Here is a 20855-nt window from a genome sequence, read left to right as displayed (position 1 = left end):
TCTCACCGCCGCAACGCGCAGGCACTTTCTCTCGTATTATAAAAAGAATAATTCCTTGTTGACGGTCACATGAGGAATTATCTAAAATATATTCATTAACATTTTACATTAATTACTTTTACATCATTATCTACACCGTTTGTCGTCGTCTCTACCACCAAGTGTCGCCCCCACAACCATACCATCGCCGCCATAATCATTGCTGCATAACGCAAGTACCGTGCTGGTTAAAAAAAAAAGAAGAGTAAATGTTAAATATACAAACAACTTATATCAAGTATTTACAAATAAGTTAAATGAACCAATTAAAATCTTTAAAAAAAAAAAAAAAAACAATTAAAATAGATCCCTTTTTTTTTCTCTTTTTTATATTTCTTTCCATACCTTAATGGTTACACATGAATTTATAAACTTTTATTTTTAACTTGTTTGTGACTCTAACATTTCTAATAAAAAAAACTAATTAATTCATCCAAATGATCATATTTAAATTTAAACATATGAAAATATGGATTGACATATAGAGGATTCTGATGTTCAGAAGCCTTAGATTCAAATTAATAATATTAATATATGAAAATTGCTAAATGAAACTTCTAAGATTTTACTTAATGTGTATAAAAAAAAAGTTGTAACTTTTAATATCAAAAGTCCACCATAAATTTTATGTTAAATGTACAACCACTTATTGTGACAAATATATGGAGTGTGTAGTGTATAGACATATCTAGTTAATTATTTCATCCATTCGTTATGACAGACACAGGTTCCTTTTGTTGTAAAATGTCACAAATTTTAATACAAATATTTGAATGTCGATTAAACATACTTATATATAAGTGATATAAGTTGAAAGTTATACTAATCTTTTCATTTATTTATACATATTTGATATACGATGAAAATATATGTTCATTTTTTACTATATTCTATATAGATACTAAGATCCATAAGTTGTTATCTATATAAATTAACTTAATCTATATCAAACGAGATTTATTCACAATCAATCATGAATATTAATACAAATAATAACAAATTGGCTATAGCTTATTCTAACTCTTATGTTGTTGATAATTGTCCTCGTTTATTTTTTCCAATTCAATAATTAATTTTATTAGACCTATGAAAATATAATAGAGATTGGTGTTATCTAACATATTTATATTTAACCTATCATGAAATTAATTAACTATACAACAAATAGAATCAAGAAGAACTAACTTTATAATAAGCCTTAAGTCGTATGAATTGTAATCAAGATGTAGGATATCAAAGAGTAAAGACACTTCAAGATTTCTTTCAATGTTATTATTATTATTATTTTTATTATAATACTAAGTATAAAGAGAAACTTGAAAAGTTAAGAAAACTAGAAAGAAAAACTTTATCCCTACTCCCTAGCTACTAGAATTGCATGACTTTTATTTTGCTGACGATTTTTTCTTGAAACTTAAGGATAACATGCTTGTTTCATGCAAGCATTCAAGTATCTCTTGATATGTATATGCATGTCTGTATATCGTGTTCAACCATGAATAAAATACATATAATAACAAGAAATAGCTATATCTTATTATAACTATTATGTTGCTCATAGTTATCATTTCCTTTATATTGATGAAAAAAGTTATGAATATTACAATTTCCGTTTAAAATTTGACGCTTGGGTCATTCTCCAAACGGGACGGGGCCAACTAGGACACGATACTTTATAATTATTTATTTATTTATTATTGTTAGATTTGATTTGTATTAGTTTGCTCTTTTGACAAAAAAAGGTTACAAATAATGTCATTTTTATTTACATTTTGATAGTTGAAGAACTAATTTTTGGGCGTGTTTGGTTCACAGAATGTTTTGGGAAGGAATAGAATCTTTCAAAGGAATTGGAATTTGAAGGAATGAAATTTAATGGAATGTTTTTGATTTTTTAAAATTTCAAGTGATGGAAGGAATGAAATTCCTTCCTCCATCCCCAAGGAATGAAGATCCCATCAAATGATAGAATATTTACATTCATATGGAATGAAATTCCCTCTTCTTTATGTAACCAAATACACTAAAGAATGAAATTCAATACTAATTTCATCAAATTCCATCGAATTACGTGAACCAAACGACCTAACATGTATTCGCACCGAGTGTCGCCCCTATTAACCCAAGTTGTAAAAGAATTGGCGGTCTTCTATTAAGTTCAAAATCCTTACAAAAACACAGTCCCAATACAAACAATACCGCATACATAAATACACATGAATTAGGGCTCAATTATCCTGCAAATTTCCTCAAGATTCTTGCACAAAAATGGCGTCTGGTGGTCCATCACGTTCCCGTGTCGATCAGGTTTGTTTCAATACCCAAAACCCCTCTTCTTTCTAACATTAATTATGCCACTACCCGTAACTATTATTCCTAAAAATGTATTAAATTTCTCACAAGATTGAATCTTTATTGCTTTTTAAGCCCTAGTTTTTATTAGGGTTTCCTGAAATTCTAAGTCTCTATTATCTAAATTTAATTAATACATATACACATATTTATATGTATGTATTTGCAAAATGTGTATATGTATTTGTATGTATGTATATTAGTCAGTTAAAGATTCTGGAACATATAAGTATGGACGATGTGCTGGTTGTGAATATATATATATATATATGTTGTGTGATTAATTATGCAATTGTTAGGAAGTTAGTTAGTTGTTCGGGTGATATCAAACCTATTTGTTTAAGTTCATTACTTTTTTAATAGCGATTTATGTGGGTGTAGTAATAGTAGAAAAAAGAACACACAATGTCTGCTTTGGCCATGTTGTTGACTTTGTTACTATGTGCAGTTTTTTTCTTCTAAGAAAAAGAAAAAGTTTGTATCCCCTCTTTCGAAATCGGGGAAAGCTGAACAAGATGCAAAACTTTCACTCGAATGGTCTCCTAGTGCCAAGGGTTCTTTATCCAGCTATTTAGTTTCCTCCCAAAATGAGGATCGTCCTATTATCACCTTGCCTACAGATTATGGGCCATCTGACAGACAAGATCAAGTTCGAAGAAACCTGGCAACAGAGATTGAATCATCTGTAAGAAATGATTCTGTGGATGGCGTGCAGAACGCAGAACTACAACAGTTTGCAGCTAATTTTTTGTCCGTTTATTGTAGGTATGTAAGTTAATTTATGGGGTAGAAACTCTTTAACTGTCCATAAATTTTGGTCGACTGTTCTAAGTGGTTATTTTAACTAACTTATTCATCTTAATTCTCTTTTATTTTAGTGATCTTCCAACCACAAAAGTAAGTACAAATAAAAGGCCAGGTAGTCCAACTATGATAGATTTGGAAGATACGCCGATCAAGAAGAGACATTCAAGTAGTGTTGGAAACCACTCACATGAGAAGGAACTTCAATTGAGCTTAAGGAAATGCAATAAGACATCCATTGAAGATGCTGACATGGCACTATGCAATACGCCAGGACTGGCAGCAGTTAAAGTTGGTGTTGAAGAAACACCCCAGCCAATGTGCGGAAGCTCTTTATTTTCACCTGGAGACACGTTCTGGAAAGAGGCAATGCAGGTGGCAGATGGTATGTCCAGAGCAAATGGTGTTTTTCTGGAAGCTGCCAACAGAGGCTTAAGTGGTGATGTGGATGTTGGCTTGGCATCTTCAGGGCAGATTGGTAACTCTAATGACAAAGAAGTGTCACCGTTACCCGTGAAGCATTTTGATTTCTCCTGTGAGGATAAAAATATGGCTGTGGATGATCCACCCAATTGTGTTATAAATAATATGAGCACCCCTTGCAACCCAGTTCAATCTTTGTCTAAATTGCCAGAAACAACTTCAAGTTGTGTAATTGCCAAAAGGAGAATGGATGTACTGAATCAACCCAATGATAATATAACATCTAGCAGTACACCAGGTACAAACGTCAAAAGTAACAATGTAAATGGTTTTAATAGTGTAGAAAACACTCCATCGAGTTCTGTGCCTCTCAATGATCGTTTAGATATTAGCAATTGGCTCCCTTCTGAATTATGCAGCATATATAAGAAACGGGGAATATCAAAGCTTTATCCTTGGCAGGTACATTTTATCGCCACATTAATCTTTTAGTTTTTGTTCTCTCAATGTTCGCTTAATTCAGTTTTCACTTTCCAGGTGGACTGCCTTCTGGTTGATGGGGTGTTGCATAAAAGAAACCTGGTGTATTGTGCATCTACAAGGTACTGCCGCTATGACAAGTCACTAGTAGAGGGAGAGAATTGGGTGTCAGGTTAATTTTCAAAAGTGGTTGATAGGGTTGGGTCGATCCTGAACGGATTTTGTCTAGAAGAGTGAAATTTTACAATTAAACAACTAGCGTGTCAAGTAGGTTTACAAAGAATATATTGTTTCAGTATTAATATGGTTTTTGAACTAGGAGGTTTTGTGTATCAAAAGTACACTTTGGGAGACCCCCGACCCATTTGGCTTATTCCACCCGATGGAACTGCTTCTTCCAAGCCCTTTCTTCCTTTACCTTTTAGCAGTTTGAATCGTTTATATATAAAATGTACCCAAATCGACTCATTCATAAATAAATGGGTTATTGGGTTGAAATGGATACGGATACCTCTTGTCACCAAAGATGGCAACTGGTTTCTTCTGAATTATTATGCTCACATATCTAGCAATTTTTGAATTTCAAATGGGCAGTGATGAACGTTTTTATCGTTAAGCTGCCAGGCTTATTGTGCTGTGGACATCTCATCTGTATTATTTCTCCATCTGTATGCTTTTCCAGCTAGTCTCTTTTCGTAACTCTTTTCCTTTTCTTGCCATAGTGCTGGGAAAAGTTTTGTTGCAGAAATTCTAATGTTACGTAGAGTATTATCAACAAGAAAAGTGGCACTTCTTGTTCTTCCATATGTATCAATTTGTGCAGAGAAGGTGACTATTGGCTTATTGCTGGCTTGCTGCATTTGTCGAGAGTTTTTTCTTCTGTTTTTGAGATTATTTATTTATTTCTAAGTAATGCAGGCAGAACATCTTGAATCCCTACTGGAACCACTTGACAAGCATGTTCGTAGTTATTATGGAAGCCAAGGTGGTGGATCACTTCCTAAAGATACCTCTGTAGCTGTTTGCACAATCGAGAAAGCAAACTCTCTACTCAATAGATTGCTTGAAGAGGGACGTTTGTCAGAAGTTGGGATCATAGTAATTGACGAACTTCACATGGTAACTTGAATTTCATATGTTTGAATGAAGCAATACACCCTTCCATTAGAGGTGCCAATCTGACTCGTTGACTTATAAATGGGTTGATTGGGGTCATGTTTTATGACTATCGGGTCCAACGGGTATCAAAAAAAATATGGCCAGAAGGAAACGAGTTAATTTTGTTGTATGGGTCAAACGAGAAGGAAGTTGCTCAAAGTGTACTTTTGATGTGCAAGTTTTAAAAGAAGATTGTCAGTAGCCATCCTAGTTGACATTCTTGTATTAGAGAATCTGATGTTTTTGGAGAACAAAGTATTTTGGGTCAAGCAAATTCGATGCTTTCTTTCCATTTTGGCCTGATACCCAACTAGGACGACCTGCATCTGATCTACTCTGATCATCCATGGTGGTTTTTTGTTGGCTAGGTTGGAGATCAGCACAGGGGATATCTCTTGGAGCTTATGCTGACAAAGCTTCGGTATGGAGCTGGTGAAGGCAGAGTAGAATTTTCTAGTAGAGAAAGTTCTGGAACAAGCAGTGGGGGAACTGACCCCACTCATGGTCTCCAAATTGTTGGGATGAGTGCGACTTTGCCCAATGTTGGTGCAGTTGCTGATTGGCTTCAAGTAAGTTGTATAAAGTATAAACACAATATATGTGTGCATAATTAATCTCCAGTTACTCTTAGTTTATTATTGAATCAACATTAATATTTTCAGGCAGCACTATACCAGACAGATTTTCGACCTGTTCCACTTGAGGAGTATATTAAAGTTGGTAACACAATATATAACAAAAAGATGGAACTTGTCAGGACAATGTCAAAAAGAGCTGATCTTGGTGGGAAAGATCCTGATCATATCGTAGAATTATGTAACGAGGTGTGGAATCTGAAAAAACTTGTCTTTTAAAGCCAGATATTTTTGTACGTACTAAAGGAACATTTCATATTATATTAGGTTGTGCAAGAGGGCCACTCTGTGTTGATCTTTTGCTCCAGTCGTAAAGGATGTGAATCAACGGCTAAGCATGTTGCAAAGTACCTCAATAAATTTTCCGTCAATACATATAATGGTGAAAATGAATATCCTGATATTGCTGCTGCCATGGATGCATTGCAAAAGTCTCCAGCAGGATTAGATCCTGTGCTAGCTGAAACACTTTCTTCAGGTGTTGCCTATCATCATGCGGGTCTTACAGTATGTATACTATTATCTCTGACAAACATACATAATAACACACATCCCCTTTGTAGGGGTTGTTTGGTTGGCAGAATTGGATTTCAGTCCATGGCGTGTTTGGTTGTAGCCAGGGGCTGAGTTCAGTTCCAATGAAAGCTTGTAAATTGCATTAACAAATGAATGATTTCGACTTTTTTTTGTGAACCACCATGAGTAATTACAATTTTCTATTGGACCACTGTTTTTCTTTCTTTTGACATAAACGTCCTTTCATCTGCCTTAACAGATACATTGCTTTGCTGCTTAGTTTTTTAAGTTATATTTACAAATCAAAAATAAAACTAGAAAGCAATGGGATAATATTGGTTCCATTCCCTGCCATCCAAACCAAGCACGTTACATTTTAATTTCTTTGTCGGATTCAATTATTTTAGAACATTCTTTGAACCTAACAGTCCCTTTGTTTTTGTTCAAAGATTGTCAATTCCATATGTTTTTTTGAGTCAAAGTTTTAAGTTCATGATATCTTCCTGTTATGTAGGTTGAAGAAAGAGAAATTGTTGAAAACTGCTACCGCAAAGGTTTAGTACGTGTCTTAACTGCTACATCCACCTTAGCTGCTGGGGTAAATCTACCTGCAAGGAGGGTTATCTTTCGACAACCTCGGATTGGTCGCGATTTTATAGATGGGACCAGATACCGACAAATGTCTGGGCGTGCAGGCCGCACCGGAATTGATACTAAAGGAGAGAGTGTACGTAGTATTTGTATATTTATAGGTGATTACAAAATGGGTGGGTTAGGTAACCAGTCAAAACAGTTACTTTTTGGTGCAGTATGGATTAGTTAGCCGGAACGTTTGTTCAATCTCTTCAATATGCTGACAGCCACTAAGATGTTATTACATGCTCAAGAAATTGTACCTCAGTCTCAACTCTCAAATTATCAAGCACCTGATATATTTAACTATATTTTTACAACTTATTCAGCATGTAATAATTAATAACGTCTCAGTATTAGCTCCAAGGGTTGTCATCATCAAAACCCTTAACTTTATTGCAATTATTTTTTTGGAAAAATGATTAAAGAGGTTTCATGCATTTAAAATACACTTTTGATGGCTTTTGACTCATTTGACCTGTGTCTGTAGCTGTACTAATGTTTCTTGTTTGACTTGTTAGTCGTTTAATTTAAAACATAACTTGAGTTGACTGATTTATAACTATATGGCTGATATTCTCACTTTTATGTATACTGGATCTATTATTTCAGGGCTTTTAATGCTTAATATTTATCTTTAATGTCTTTGTAAACATAGGTGCTAATATGCAAGCCTGAAGAAGTGAAAAGAATAGTGTCACTGATTGGGGATTGCTGCCCACCATTGCATTCTTGTTTATCAGAAGATAAGAATGGAATGACACATGCAATCTTAGAAGTCGTTGCTGGTGGTATTGTTCAAACTGCTAATGATATTCATCGATATGTTAGATGCACACTTCTCAATTCAACACAACCATTTGAAGACGTAGTAAAATCAGCAAAAGATTCTTTAAAGTGGCTGTGTCATAGGAAGTTTCTAGAGTGGAGTGAAGATACTAAGTTATATACTACCACGCCTCTAGGCCGTGCTTGTTTTGGCAGCTCTCTTTGCCCTGAGGAGTCACTCGTAAGTGTTTGACTTTTCATGCTAATTTGATGTATATTATGGCTTGAAGCTGCAATAATCAGTTTTCATATCTTTGGGTAAACGGATGCGTCTGATATTTTAGTGGTTAAAATCAGTATATTAGTTGCAATAGAACTGTTTATGTATATTACTACTTACCCTTCCTTTTAGGATAATTCTATTCTCTACTTACAAGATTTTCTTTTTTAGTAGTTTTTTTTTAGTTAAGGAAAAAAAATTCAGATTTTTCAAAACAATCAAACAACTTGTTATTTAATAATTGCAACTTCAAACAACAGAAGCACATCCAAGCACTATCTTATGCAGCCAGTTATTTTGCCTCTGATAATTTGCACTTTAATTATTAAACATCACCTAATCACTTTTAAAATGCAGATTTAAACACCTTAATTGTATTTTTGATCTAATCCAACATCTTCACCTGATATATATATTTATGGTAGCTATAGATCCTTGGATGTTCTCTTTGATAAATTAAAAAAAGTTGCTTAGCAGCATTTTGCTATATGATTCTAGATTGTTCTGGATGATCTCTCAAGGGCTAGAGAAGGATTTGTGCTCGCGTCAGACTTGCACTTAGTGTATTTGGTAACACCAACTAATGTTGATGTTGAGCCAGATTGGGAATTGTATTATGAGAGATTCATGCAATTGCCTGCTCTTGATCAGGTAGGTTTCAATGTTTTATAAGACATTGATTTGATGCGTTTTGGGTTTTAGTTGTACGATCTATCGACTTACGTACACATTATGAGTCCTTTATATCTAATATATCATCAATTGCAGTCTGTTGGAAATCGTGTTGGAGTGCAAGAACCATTTTTGATGCGTATGGCTCATGGAGCTCCAATTCGCACTTCAGAAAGATCAAGACATGCAGTAAAAGGACTTGGGGTGTCAATCAATGGCATTTTTACCGATGATCAAATGCTTCGTGTCTGTAAGAGGTTCTATGTTGCACAAATCTTGTCAAGACTTGTACAGGTCGGTAGATATATATTCTAAGACAATGATGCAGTCTGGGTCGTGATTTATCTTGCTTACCACACCATAATTCTATTCTTGTATAGGAAGTACCAGTGGCAGATGTTTGTGCAGCTTTCAAGGTGGCACGCGGAATGGTTCAATCTTTGCAAGAAAATGCGGGAAGGTTTGCTTCTATGGTATCTGTGTTTTGTGAAAGGCTTGGTTGGCATGATCTCGAGGGCTTGGTTTCCAAGTTCCAAAATCGTGTTTCATTTGGTGTAAGAGCAGAGATTGCCGAACTTACTACCATTCCCTATGTCAAGGTTTATATATATCTATATATTAGCTTTTGACATCTGATATAAATAACACATTCCAAAACCTCAGGTACTTATTGGGTTTTATGTCTGTTTCTCGTAATTGTATCTTTTTAGGGTGCTCGAGCTAGGGCGCTTTATAAAGCTGGCTTACGCACTCCCCAAGCAATTGCTGAAGCATCTACACCTGAAATTGCTAAGGCAATATATGAATCTACATCGTGGGATGCACAAGGTAAACTTTTTTATGTAGTTATAATCTATACTAAAATGGCAATTTGAATCCATAACCTTTCAAATGGGTTGATTTAGGTCATGATTTATTTGAAAAAGCCACAGCTCTTCACAAATAAAAAAAGCTCAAACTCACAAGGGAACATGTCAAATGGGTTGAGTGGGACTTAAGAGGGTTAAAGGTTTCCCAAAGCATATAGCTTTAATGTATACAACTTACAAAAATACCTTTATCGAAATTTCAGATTCTGTGCAATAAAATTATTTTGTATAATAGCACATTAGTTTGATACATAAAGTGGTTGTGAGTCAACCCAACTTTACTGTATGGACACACGCTACAAATTACTTTTACTTGTTTAACCTGTCACCCAACTCAAACTCCCACCTTTAGTCTATATTTATTCACCAACTCTTTTGTGTGTAGCAGTATAGATATGTCCGTACTTCCCTGACAATACAATTTGATAAGCTCACGTTGTTAGTTATTACTTGTGTTGGATGTCATTTTGGAGTTTTGGACATACTAGTATACCACACCTGATGTGCCCTTCTGTTTGTTTATTTTTTTTTCCCTGCCAGTAACTTATTGTATTGTAGTTCTGTACGCAACTATTTTTTTTAAACAGAAAACACAGCACAAAAACGTATTCAGTTGGGAGTGGCCAAAAAGATAAAGAATGGTGCCCGGAAAATTGTGCTGGATAAAGCTGAAGAAGCAAGAGCTGCTGCTTTCTCGGCTTTCAAGGCTCTTGGAGTTGACATTCCTCAGTTTTCTTTACCCAAATTGCCAATATCTTCTGTGAATATCACTAAAAAGGAAACAGTAACGTCTTCACGCGAAGAGACAACCAGTAGCTTTGTTGGCATGGATGAAACAGATGGGAAGCCAAAAACCGAGGGACCGAAGGAAGAAAAATCTGCAGAAGAAAACTCAGATGATACTACCTTAAGTAACTCGAATACTAAGAACATGGCGGCAGAGGTAGATGGTGCGAAAGAAAAAAACTTTGATAAGAATATTCATCAAACTGAGGAAAAGAATGAGAATATATGTGTTGGTAAGAAGGAACAGACTTCTGAGAAGGGTCCTATGAGTGCAATACACATTCCTGGTGGTTTTGATTCATTCTTGGATATGTGGGACTCAACACATGAATTCTTTTTTGATATTTACTTCAATAAAAGGTCTGAATTTCACACGATTGCCCCATTTGAATTACATGGTATCGCAATCTGCTGGGAAGATTCTCCTGTTTACTATATTAACATTCCGAAAGATCTGTTTTGTTCAGACAGCAAAAATAATAAAACCTTGATCGGTAATGATCTTGATATTGCAAAGCAGAGATGGGATAGAGTTGGTCTGATTATGGGGAAAAACCAAGTAAGAAAATTCGGGTGGAATTTGAAGATCCAAAACCAGGTGCTAAAATATCCTGCTGTTTCTATTCAGAGATTCGGTAGCATGATCCATCCAGTAAAACCTATCGGTGTGGAACTCGTAGAAAACAGTTACTATATGTTTTCTCCCATTCATATCAAAGATGCTATTGATTTGTGTGTTGTAACTTGGATTCTTTGGCCCGATGAAGAGAGAAGTTCTAATCCAAATTTAGAAAAGGTACCCTGATGCTGTATGTTTGGGGTCAAATTAGGCGTAGCAGTTTTGACCCTTACTCAGGAATGGGTCTATCTGGGTTATGTGTGAAATCAATAAACAAAATTGTGGCTAAAAGGTGAAGGGGTCTAATGGGTCAAACAGGTTAAAAGTCGCCCAGGCCCCAGAGTATAGTTTTAATGGATACATAATCTTCGTAATAATAACTAGTGCATTCATTACTTATAAAAAGTCTAAGAAATGCTGTTTCAACCTGTACTGAAAGTGACCCATCACAACCTAAACCTCTTTTGATTCGTTGCCTAACTCCCTTGACCAGCACATTTTGCAACCTTTAGATTGGATGCAAAATGTACCCTATGTTAAGTAATGCCGAATATTTTACATATTGGTTGAAGGTTGTTTTCTGTAATATTTATAGTCATGTATTATAATTTTTTATTTTGACTATCTGTACAGGAAGTCAAGAAAAGGTTATCTAGTGAGGTGGCAGCTGCTGCAAACCAAAAGGGTCGGTGGAAAAATCAGATGCGAAGAGCTGCACATAATGGTTGCTGTAGGCGGGTTGCTCAAATACGTGTGCTATCATCTGTTCTCTGGAAGTTGCTAACATCTGAGAACCTTCATGGACCGCTTGTAACTGTTGAGATGCCACTGGTGAGGATATGACAAGTCACAGAACATGTTTGGTCTGTCACAGTGAGAACTGTTTTCCATTATCTTTTGCTTTTATTTTTTGTAGGTAAATGTTCTTGCTGACATGGAGCGTTCTGGGATTGGTGTTGATATGGATGGTTGCATTCAATCACGTCACATGCTGGGTAAAAAACTTAGATATCTTGAGAAAGAAGCATACAGACTGGCGGGTACAAGATTTTCTTTATATACTGCAGCAGATATAGCAGATGTGCTCTATACACGATTAAAGCTGCCAATTCCTGATGGTTACAAAGGGAAAAACCATCCCAGTACTGATAAACATTGTTTAGAATTGTTAAGGTGGTTTTTTATTTTTGAAATTATTACTTACAATAGTGTATTACTTTCTTGAGTTACAGTGGTTAAAATGAGCTTGTTTACTTTAGGCTTGACCATCCTATCATTCCTGTTATAAAAGAGCACCGGACATTGGCCAAGCTTTTGAACTGTACATTGGGTTCAATATGTTCACTAGCAAAGTTATCCATGAGGACTCAAAGATACACACTTCACGGACATTGGCTCCAAACTTCAACAGCAACAGGAAGGTTATCCATGGAGGACCCCAATCTACAGGTGTGGCATCGTCTTTCTTTGCATCATGCTAGACAGTTAGAGGTGGTAAAATGCCAAGATGGATGGGTTGGGCAAGGGGTCAAAATAGCTTGGGTTGGGTTGGCCGGGAACACTATTTTGTCTACAAATTCAGAATACTTTTTACATAATTAGCGCATCAACTATTATTACAGAACTATATTATGCTAACGATGACCAAGTGTTTTGAACAACATGATTTAGAAGATTCTTATGTATCCTAAATATAATTTGGGAGACTTATGACCGATTTGACCATTATTATAGCTTATTTAATTTACTTTATTGATTTGTCAGGGACGAAATATAACCTGAAGGATGGATTGAATTTGCCCCCTCTAGATTATTTAATTTTTGTTCGACTACTGAAATTTGATTGTTTATTAACTGAAATCTTTCTTCTAGTGTGTTGAGCATATGGTTGAATTCAAGATGAAGCGAGATGAGAACGAGGATGGTGACTCAGAAGAAGAGCACTACAAAGTAAATCCTCGTATTTTCTTCATTGCTACTCAGGTAAGGTTCTACTTTTTCGTTTTGTGTGCTGTTTTTAGTTCTATGGTTGTCACCCAAAAGAAGAATTGGCAAACGAGCGGGTCAGGCAGGTTGGGCAACATTTCAAAGCAAGTAGTTTTCAGTACACATTGTTATGAACAGGGATCGGATGACTTGAAACAGTTGTTTGTGCTCGAAGTTATAGTTTTCCTTACGAATAATTAGTGCATCAAATATGATTACAAATTTTATGAAAGAAATATGATTACCGAGTTTATTATTAATAAAAGGACACTTGGATTTATGAATGAAATAATTTAAGAAGGTTTTACTTTTATCACTTTATGCATTAAAACATGTTCGACTGATTTCATCTGTTTTTTAAGATATGTTCTAATTTGTTCTACATGTTTCACTGTTAGAGATAAAACATAACCCTAATCACCTGCTCTTAAGGAGATGGGTCTAAAGCTACACCTTTACTTATAAGTAGCATGCCATTAAATGGTCCTAGCTGCTTTATCTCTGTTATGATATATGAATAATCTTGCAGGAAAATTGGTTACTAGTAACAGCAGATTATTCTCAGATAGAACTGAGATTAATGGCTCATTTCTCGAAAGACCTGTCATTAATTGAGCTCCTCACAAAGCCTCTTGGTGATGTTTTCAATATGATTACTGCAAAATGGACCGGGAAAACAGAGTCTTCAGTGGACCCTAAAGAACGAGATCAAACCAAAAGACTGATTTATGGTATTCTATATGGTATGGGTGCAAATTCCCTAGCAGACCAACTGGAATGCTGTCCAGATGATGCTACTGAAAAGATTCAGAGCTTTAAAAGGTCATTTCCTGGCGTTTCTTCGTGGCTTAAGGAAGCCGTGGCAGTGTGCCGAAAAAAAGGGTGAGATAATATACTGTCCATGGTTTGAGATAGAGTTTAGAGCAAGCATAAGGAATGTTTTGATGAGAGGTGGCAAAATCTATGGGTTGGGATGTTGGGTAACACATCAAAATGGGTGGAATTGACCTGGAACAATTATCATCCAATCTTTAAAAAACCTACGAATAATTTCCGCATCAAATTGGATTGTAACATTTCTATTATCTCAATATAATAAGTTATTTTGTTTAATAGTATGATTTTACCAACTTTAATTTCTAAAAATACATGTGACTGACTTTTGACCTCTTTGACCGACTGTTTCTGCTTGTCACATTTACCTGTTTCACCGGTTTAGATAAAACATAACCCAAGGCGACACATTCATAATTCATCAGTAAGTAGGTTTAAACTGCCACCTCTATCAAATGGGATGGTCTGATTCCTTGCTAATATTATCTGACCATTTATATAAATACTGTTACTATATGTATTAAGGACTTAGTCGCATCTATTCTTGTTGATTAGTTATGTAGAAACTTTAATGGGAAGAAAGCGATTTTTGGCGAAAATTAAGTTTGGAAATACTGAAGAAAAATCAAAAGCTCAGAGACAAGCTGTAAATTCCATTTGTCAGGTACGATATTGAAATACCTTATCTTCATATAATATCTTTTAGTTTCCTTCCATTGATAGATAAATGTTGGTTTTTTGTAGGGATCTGCAGCTGACATAATTAAAGTTGCAATGGTAACCATACACTCTGTTATTGGTGAAGGGATTGAGAAGTCAGCATCTAGTGTTCAGCTTGCAGAAAGATTCCACATGCTTAAGGGTCGTTGTAGGATACTTTTACAGGTTTGATTATTTGATTGACATGATATTGCTCATAATCAGAATGTATGTGATTGAACATTCTGATCATCTGATGAGGTGTTTTGGACATTTCATTATCTTCTCAGGTACATGACGAATTGATACTAGAAGCTGATCCATCAGTTGTGAATGAAGCTGGTTCACTGCTGAAATTGTGCATGGAAAGTGCTGCTTCACTTCTCGGTATGTTCCATGACCCTATTAAAATAATGCTCTTCCTGTTTTGATGTGTAATTTACATTTTTGTTTCCGGAAATATCTGCCCTGACCCCGAAATATCTTCCCCGGCCCCTACTCACATATAGGCGTCTTAGTTACAACCCAACCATAGACCGGGAAATTTATAATGTTTTACTTAATAATAGGTCATTAAGTCATTTGGATATACATTTTATTTCTAACGGGTCAAACGTTAAAATCAAAAACAGTAGTTTAATGGAAAACGGGTCTAAGGTCACCAAAAGTATATTTTTCATTCATAAAACCTTACAAGTCATATTTGACACTAGTATTAATTTATGAGTTCATAAATCTGGAAAACGAGTGTTCATTTTTCCACATCTAAATCGCATGCAAATGAAAGATTTGAACCAAGGACAGGACAACTCCTTTGGAAGCCAAACTGAGCTTCAAGCATTTAACTTTCAACTGGCATTTCTGAGCTTTGATTTAATAGCCTATTTGACTTATGTCTTGCTTCATTTCTTTCAGTTCCATTGATCGTCAAGCTGAAGTGTGGAAGAACATGGGGATCTTTAGAACCACTACTGCCGGAGTAAACACAAGGGATAACCATATAAATCGCTAACAGAGGCCAATTGTAAATAACTTTTCTTGTAAGTAATGTCATTCACACCAAATCTATCTTATATTTCCTCATTCAATGAAGTTACAACATTACAATTTGGAAGTTATTTATTTGCCATAGTAGCATCACGAAGTTTTACAACTTGTATACGAGAAACAAAGACATGATAATGAAAAAGGTTGATACCATTGTTTGTAGTTTGAAAACTTCGGGCAAGAAAGGAATACGGCAGCTACATTGTGACCTATGGCATATGTACCCATGGTTCGCCTGTTTGTTTTGGGTATATCCAACTTTGGTTTTATAGAATTATCTTAATACCTTAGCTTAATAATAAATTAGACATCAGAACATACCATTTCATTTGAATTTTAATCAAGTTAAAAACTTACCATTGAATTTACATATCAAGTACACAATAAGATGGAAAAGGTACTCATAATTTGATACAAAAGCAGAATCTTATTTTCTATCTAGAAACAAATTTCAGAAACGTTCAATTTGTTCGAGGACGGAGTAGTCTTTTCATGGGCACACAGACACACGCGCACACACATACACGTGCGTTAGAGACTTGAAGGTTAAATTATAAACGGATAAGATGCTGAATCGACTATAGGATACCTATAAGTCGGAGTCATGTGACATCTTTTATGAGACTTCTATTGAATTTTACATCAGTCATGTCTATCTCATTGTTATGCTACAAGTTTCATATGTTACAAGTTACAATAAGATATTATAACTTCCAAAACAATCCAAATATTGATGTGATTTCAAAAGTCTAGATACTTGACCTTTCTGCTACTTTCTTCTTAAAATTTGACTCAGTTTCTGCATTCAACGATCTCGAAAGAAAAATGTTTTGAGAACACTTTTCTAATATTTATAGCTAGCCTGATAAATGACCTTCATTAATAACTAAGTCAGGCGCTGGATTTTAGGCTTTTGTGAGCGATGATTTCCTACTGAATTAGCGTCTCTTTGTAATGATGATGATGCTATAAGATGAGATCTAATTTATAATATCAAGAGTTCGTGAAATATGAATAAATACTCCTATTGTAAAATACTTATAAACATATATCTATATATATCATGACCATAAACAATCTCATAATAGTGTACATCAATGGCATCTCCAATATGTGTAAATTACAAGCCCCCTCTAATACAAATCACACCAAATGGGCATTATTCTCTAGCTCTATGATATGACAATAATTAATACATATATATGTTTTAGTAAGGTACCCAAACTAGATGATCTTCTGGTAAGAAATGACAAACTGGAGAAGTACCCGGTTTAACTTTCAGAACCCTAAAGGCAAGATGTTTAGGGTTCCATTTTGCAGTGTCTGTATGGCACACTCCAACTGCTTTAGCTCTTGTACCGTCTTCTCCCACCAAAGATACTGTGTATGCTTTGGTGGTGGTGGTCTTGTGACAATAGAAAACTGCATACGGGTACTTTTGTTTGTGGCAAACCACAGCTCTATCTGCTGCCAGTTTCTTAGCTCCTTCGATGGTGTATTTCTGCATTGGAGTAGGTTTTCTAGCACGCACTTCTGTTGACACCACCTTAACCTTCTTACCCAACTCAGATGTGCTGAAATCTACCATAGCTTCTAGTGAAGTAGCGCAATATTTCTTCTCGCCTTCCAGGCCCTTATCTTCACATTCATTGATCGTTTTCTTCATTGATTCAGATTCTATCGTGTCAGGTTTGATGGAAAAACGAGTGTATAGTTCAGGGAGATCTTTTGATGAAAAAGGTATTTTGTCAGCAACTTTACGAGGTAAGAAAGTTACTGATGGAGTATTGGTTCTGGTGAAATGTAAGCTCATTGCGTTGCCATGATGCATATCATTTTCCAAGAAGAAAAGCGCCACATTTGGGTCATCTTTGAGTTGATCGTCCGTAGCAGCGTAGTTGTAGGAAAATGGATCTACGTGAACGTGTGTGTGCCCTTTCTCGTGATGACAACGTATAATAACACTTCCGTCACCAATGGTTATCTTTTCACAATCCCCTTTTGGTTTTGGAGCATGAACAGTCACGTCCCCACCTTTGCCGCCAACACTAACGTGGGTGCCAGGTGCGTTCACAGATACGCCATCTTTGCTAACACCCAAACTGGTGCCGGGTTTACCAACACCAACATTGGTGCCAGGTGCATGAATGGACGCACCGCCTTTTCCAACACCAACGTTGGTGCCAGGTGCATGAACGGATGCACCGCCTTTTCCAACACCAACGTTGGTGCCAGGTGCATGTACAGAGACGCCGCCTTTGCCAACACCAACACTGGTGCCAGGGGTATTAACAGATACACCACCACCTTTACCAACACCAACGTTCGTACCAGGGGCATGAACCGACACGCCACCACCACCACCAACACCAATGTTCGTGCCTGGAGCATGAACAGATACACCGCCCTTGCCAACACCTATATTGATATCCGTGCTCTTATCTTATGTTCATCCAGGAATAAGATAACAAAAAAAAAACCAACTATCAGTAACATTGATTTTTGGATTATTGGCAAGTGTTTTAGATATCTACCCGAACACATGTACATTTATAAACTACGAGTATTTGAAAAAAGTTATGTTAGGAAACTAACCAGCATGCAGAAGATCCGTGACAGCTTTGGGCATGGGAGTGTTTGGCAACACAGATTTCCAGTATGTTTCAGGAGCCACTGCTGCATGGCTCACAACCATTGCCAACTGAAAGCAAGAAAAAGCAAAATGAAATAAGATCAGGTTATTATAGACATAGTGCAAGCAGAGTAAACAGAATATATACTTACATAAAGAAAGGGGAGGATATGTAGGAAGGTCATTTTTAATGAAAACTTAAAGAGGAAAGCTGAAAATAGTGTGTTTTTGTAATGAAGGATAGACAGTGAGATGCTGCCGCTTTTATAGGAGCCTCGACTGAATAATAAATGCGAAGATATGTATCTGAAAGATATAAATTTAACCGATGGGGTGAAATCTTAACGCCACCGCCTATCATGTAACCATGCGAGCCTTACCGGACATGAGTTCTATACGGTGTGCGCTTTGGTTACCAATACGGTACATGAGACCAGAGGGTTCAATTCTCACCCATTTACCTTTTTAAAATATAAATTTAAAAATAAGAATTTGCTAGTTTGTAAGTTGTAATTGTAACCACTATTAAGATGGATTTTCTAGAACCTCACTAGGTACATCTTGGGTATGAGTAAGAAAAAGGTTCAAAAATGGCTATGGATACACCCAGTTAAACTTCGTATATTTTTAATTCAGAAACTCGTCTTTTCCAAATATCATGAACAAATAAATTTATATATGTAGATATTTGGGAATTTAACCTATAACAACAATACAACACGGATCAATTGTGTAATTTACTCTATTATTTATAACCAAGGTTTTAACACAACTTCATTACAAAACCACTAGCACCTTATGAATATGTGTTGTTTGTATTTGTGCAAATTTTTTTATGTAAGTTTGAATTGGAAGATGTCTAAATATTATCTTTTGAATTTCTCAACTACGTACTAATACCAGGGCATACATTACATACATACATACATACATACATACATACAAACAAGTATCATCTCATATTAGTGCATTTACGACCAAGGTGTAATAAACCTTATTATTTCGTGATCAAAGATTAAATATCACATTAGTTACACTTTTGTTTATACGCATGACACATATATACAATTGAACTAGCTAATTAAGAATAGAAATTAAAGAATGATAAAGGCTACGTGTCTTGTTAACAAAGATCGAAAAAAAAAAAAGTTTTACAATAGGAAGCACCTAAGATACACCTGAATATAATACCAATAGGCTAAAGACCTGTTGGTACAATAAAAACTCATTTACCATTAACTTTGGTTAAGATGTTATTATAATATTATCACAATATGTGGTTTTAGCCCTCTTATTTAACCCAAACATCCTAGACAATATAACAGCAATTTGTCACCATCTTTCAGCATAGGAATATAGACTTATGTTGTACCTCTTTGACTTTCAATTTTGTAATGCTTATTATTTATATGTGAAAACACTTATATCTTCATACTTCTATCCGTAAGATAATGAATCCCTTGGGGTTTTCCCTACTCATTCATTTCAATTTATAGAATTACAAATTACAATTAACTACCTTCAAATTATTACATTCGACTACCTCGAAATCTAAACTAATACATATACGGTCTAATATACCCCCGCAGTCTAAGGCGGAGGATTCCGGAGACTAAGACTGGACCGAAAATCAATGAATAAAATACGCGGTAGGCCTTTGGTAAAAATGTCTGAAAAGTTATGCCGGGACGGAACATGGAGAACACGAACCTGACCACGTTGAACTTTCTCTCGAACAAAGTGAATGTCAATCTCGATATGCTTAGTGCGTTGATGCTGAACCGGATTCTCAGAAAGATAAATAGCACTAACATTATCGGTATAAACTAAGGAGGCTCGACGAAGAGGACATCCAAGCTCGAGTAATAAATTGCGAATCCAACATAACTCAGAAACAACAGTTGCAATACCCCGGTATTCCGCCTTAACATTAGATCGAGAAACAACTGACTGGCGCTTAGAGGACCAAGAAAGAAGGTTGTCCCCCAGAAAAACACAATACCCGGATGTAGAACGCCTAGTATCAGGGCAACCAGCCCAGTCAGCATCAGTGTAAGCAACAAGGGTGGACAAAGAAGATGGCTGCATCCATATACCCATATCAAGAGTCCCTTTGACATAACGCAAGATACGTTTTAATGCAAGAAAGTGATCAGTATGAGGAGCATGCATGTGCATGCACACCTGCTGAACGGCATACGAGATATCTGGGCGAGTAAATGTAAGATACTGAAGAGCACCGGCCAAACTACGATACAATGTAGGATCATCAAAAGGAACACCGGCTTGGGCACCAAGTTTTCCTGCAGTGTCAACAGGAGTAGAAACAGGGTTACAATCCTGCATCATAGCCTGTTGGAGAATGTCAGAGGCATAACGGCTTTGAGACAAGAATAACCCATTAGAAGAGCGGGTGACAACGATACCCAAAAAATAACTGAGAGGACCCAGATCCTTCATGGCAAACTCAGCGGATAAATGAGACATAAAATGTTGCTTTAACTGACCGGACGAAGTAAATAATAATGTCATCAACATATAACAGAATGTAAGCAATACCGGTACCACGCCTGTAAATTAAAAGTGAATGATCACTAGAACTGTGATGAAAACCTAACCGTTT

At 35.9% G+C, this 20855-nt stretch overlaps 2 protein-coding genes across 2 annotated transcripts; one reads left to right on the top strand and one right to left on the bottom strand.

The window, feature by feature from the left end:
- Positions 1-2307: 2307 nt before the first annotated feature.
- Positions 2308-15771, top strand: LOC122584762 (helicase and polymerase-containing protein TEBICHI). The gene is made up of 25 exons (XM_043756818.1): positions 2308-2346; positions 2840-3156; positions 3270-4080; positions 4156-4220; positions 4821-4926; positions 5017-5217; positions 5625-5825; positions 5919-6080; positions 6159-6398; positions 6922-7134; positions 7699-8049; positions 8587-8739; positions 8857-9054; positions 9141-9359; positions 9471-9588; positions 10217-11211; positions 11668-11865; positions 11951-12207; positions 12294-12483; positions 12907-13017; positions 13550-13902; positions 14410-14518; positions 14599-14739; positions 14844-14940; positions 15469-15771. Exons 1-25 carry the CDS (start codon positions 2308-2310, stop codon positions 15534-15536), a joined length of 5913 nt encoding a protein of 1970 aa, XP_043612753.1. The 3' UTR covers positions 15537-15771.
- Positions 15772-16673: 902 nt separating this feature from the next.
- On the bottom strand, positions 16674-18449 carry LOC122585267 (BURP domain-containing protein 3-like). Its single transcript, XM_043757385.1, has 3 exons — positions 18385-18449; positions 18196-18301; positions 16674-18042 (listed from the first exon to the last, which is right to left on the bottom strand). Exons 1-3 carry the CDS (start codon positions 18415-18417, stop codon positions 16808-16810), a joined length of 1374 nt encoding a protein of 457 aa, XP_043613320.1. The 5' UTR covers positions 18418-18449; the 3' UTR covers positions 16674-16807.
- Between the last annotated feature and the right edge of the window lie 2406 nt (positions 18450-20855).

Source organism: Erigeron canadensis, chromosome 1 (assembly GCF_010389155.1).
Source record: "Erigeron canadensis isolate Cc75 chromosome 1, C_canadensis_v1, whole genome shotgun sequence".
Lineage (NCBI taxonomy): Eukaryota > Viridiplantae > Streptophyta > Magnoliopsida > Asterales > Asteraceae > Erigeron > Erigeron canadensis.
Note: the sequence above shows the minus strand (reverse complement) of the source record. Positions and strands in the feature narration are given on the sequence as shown.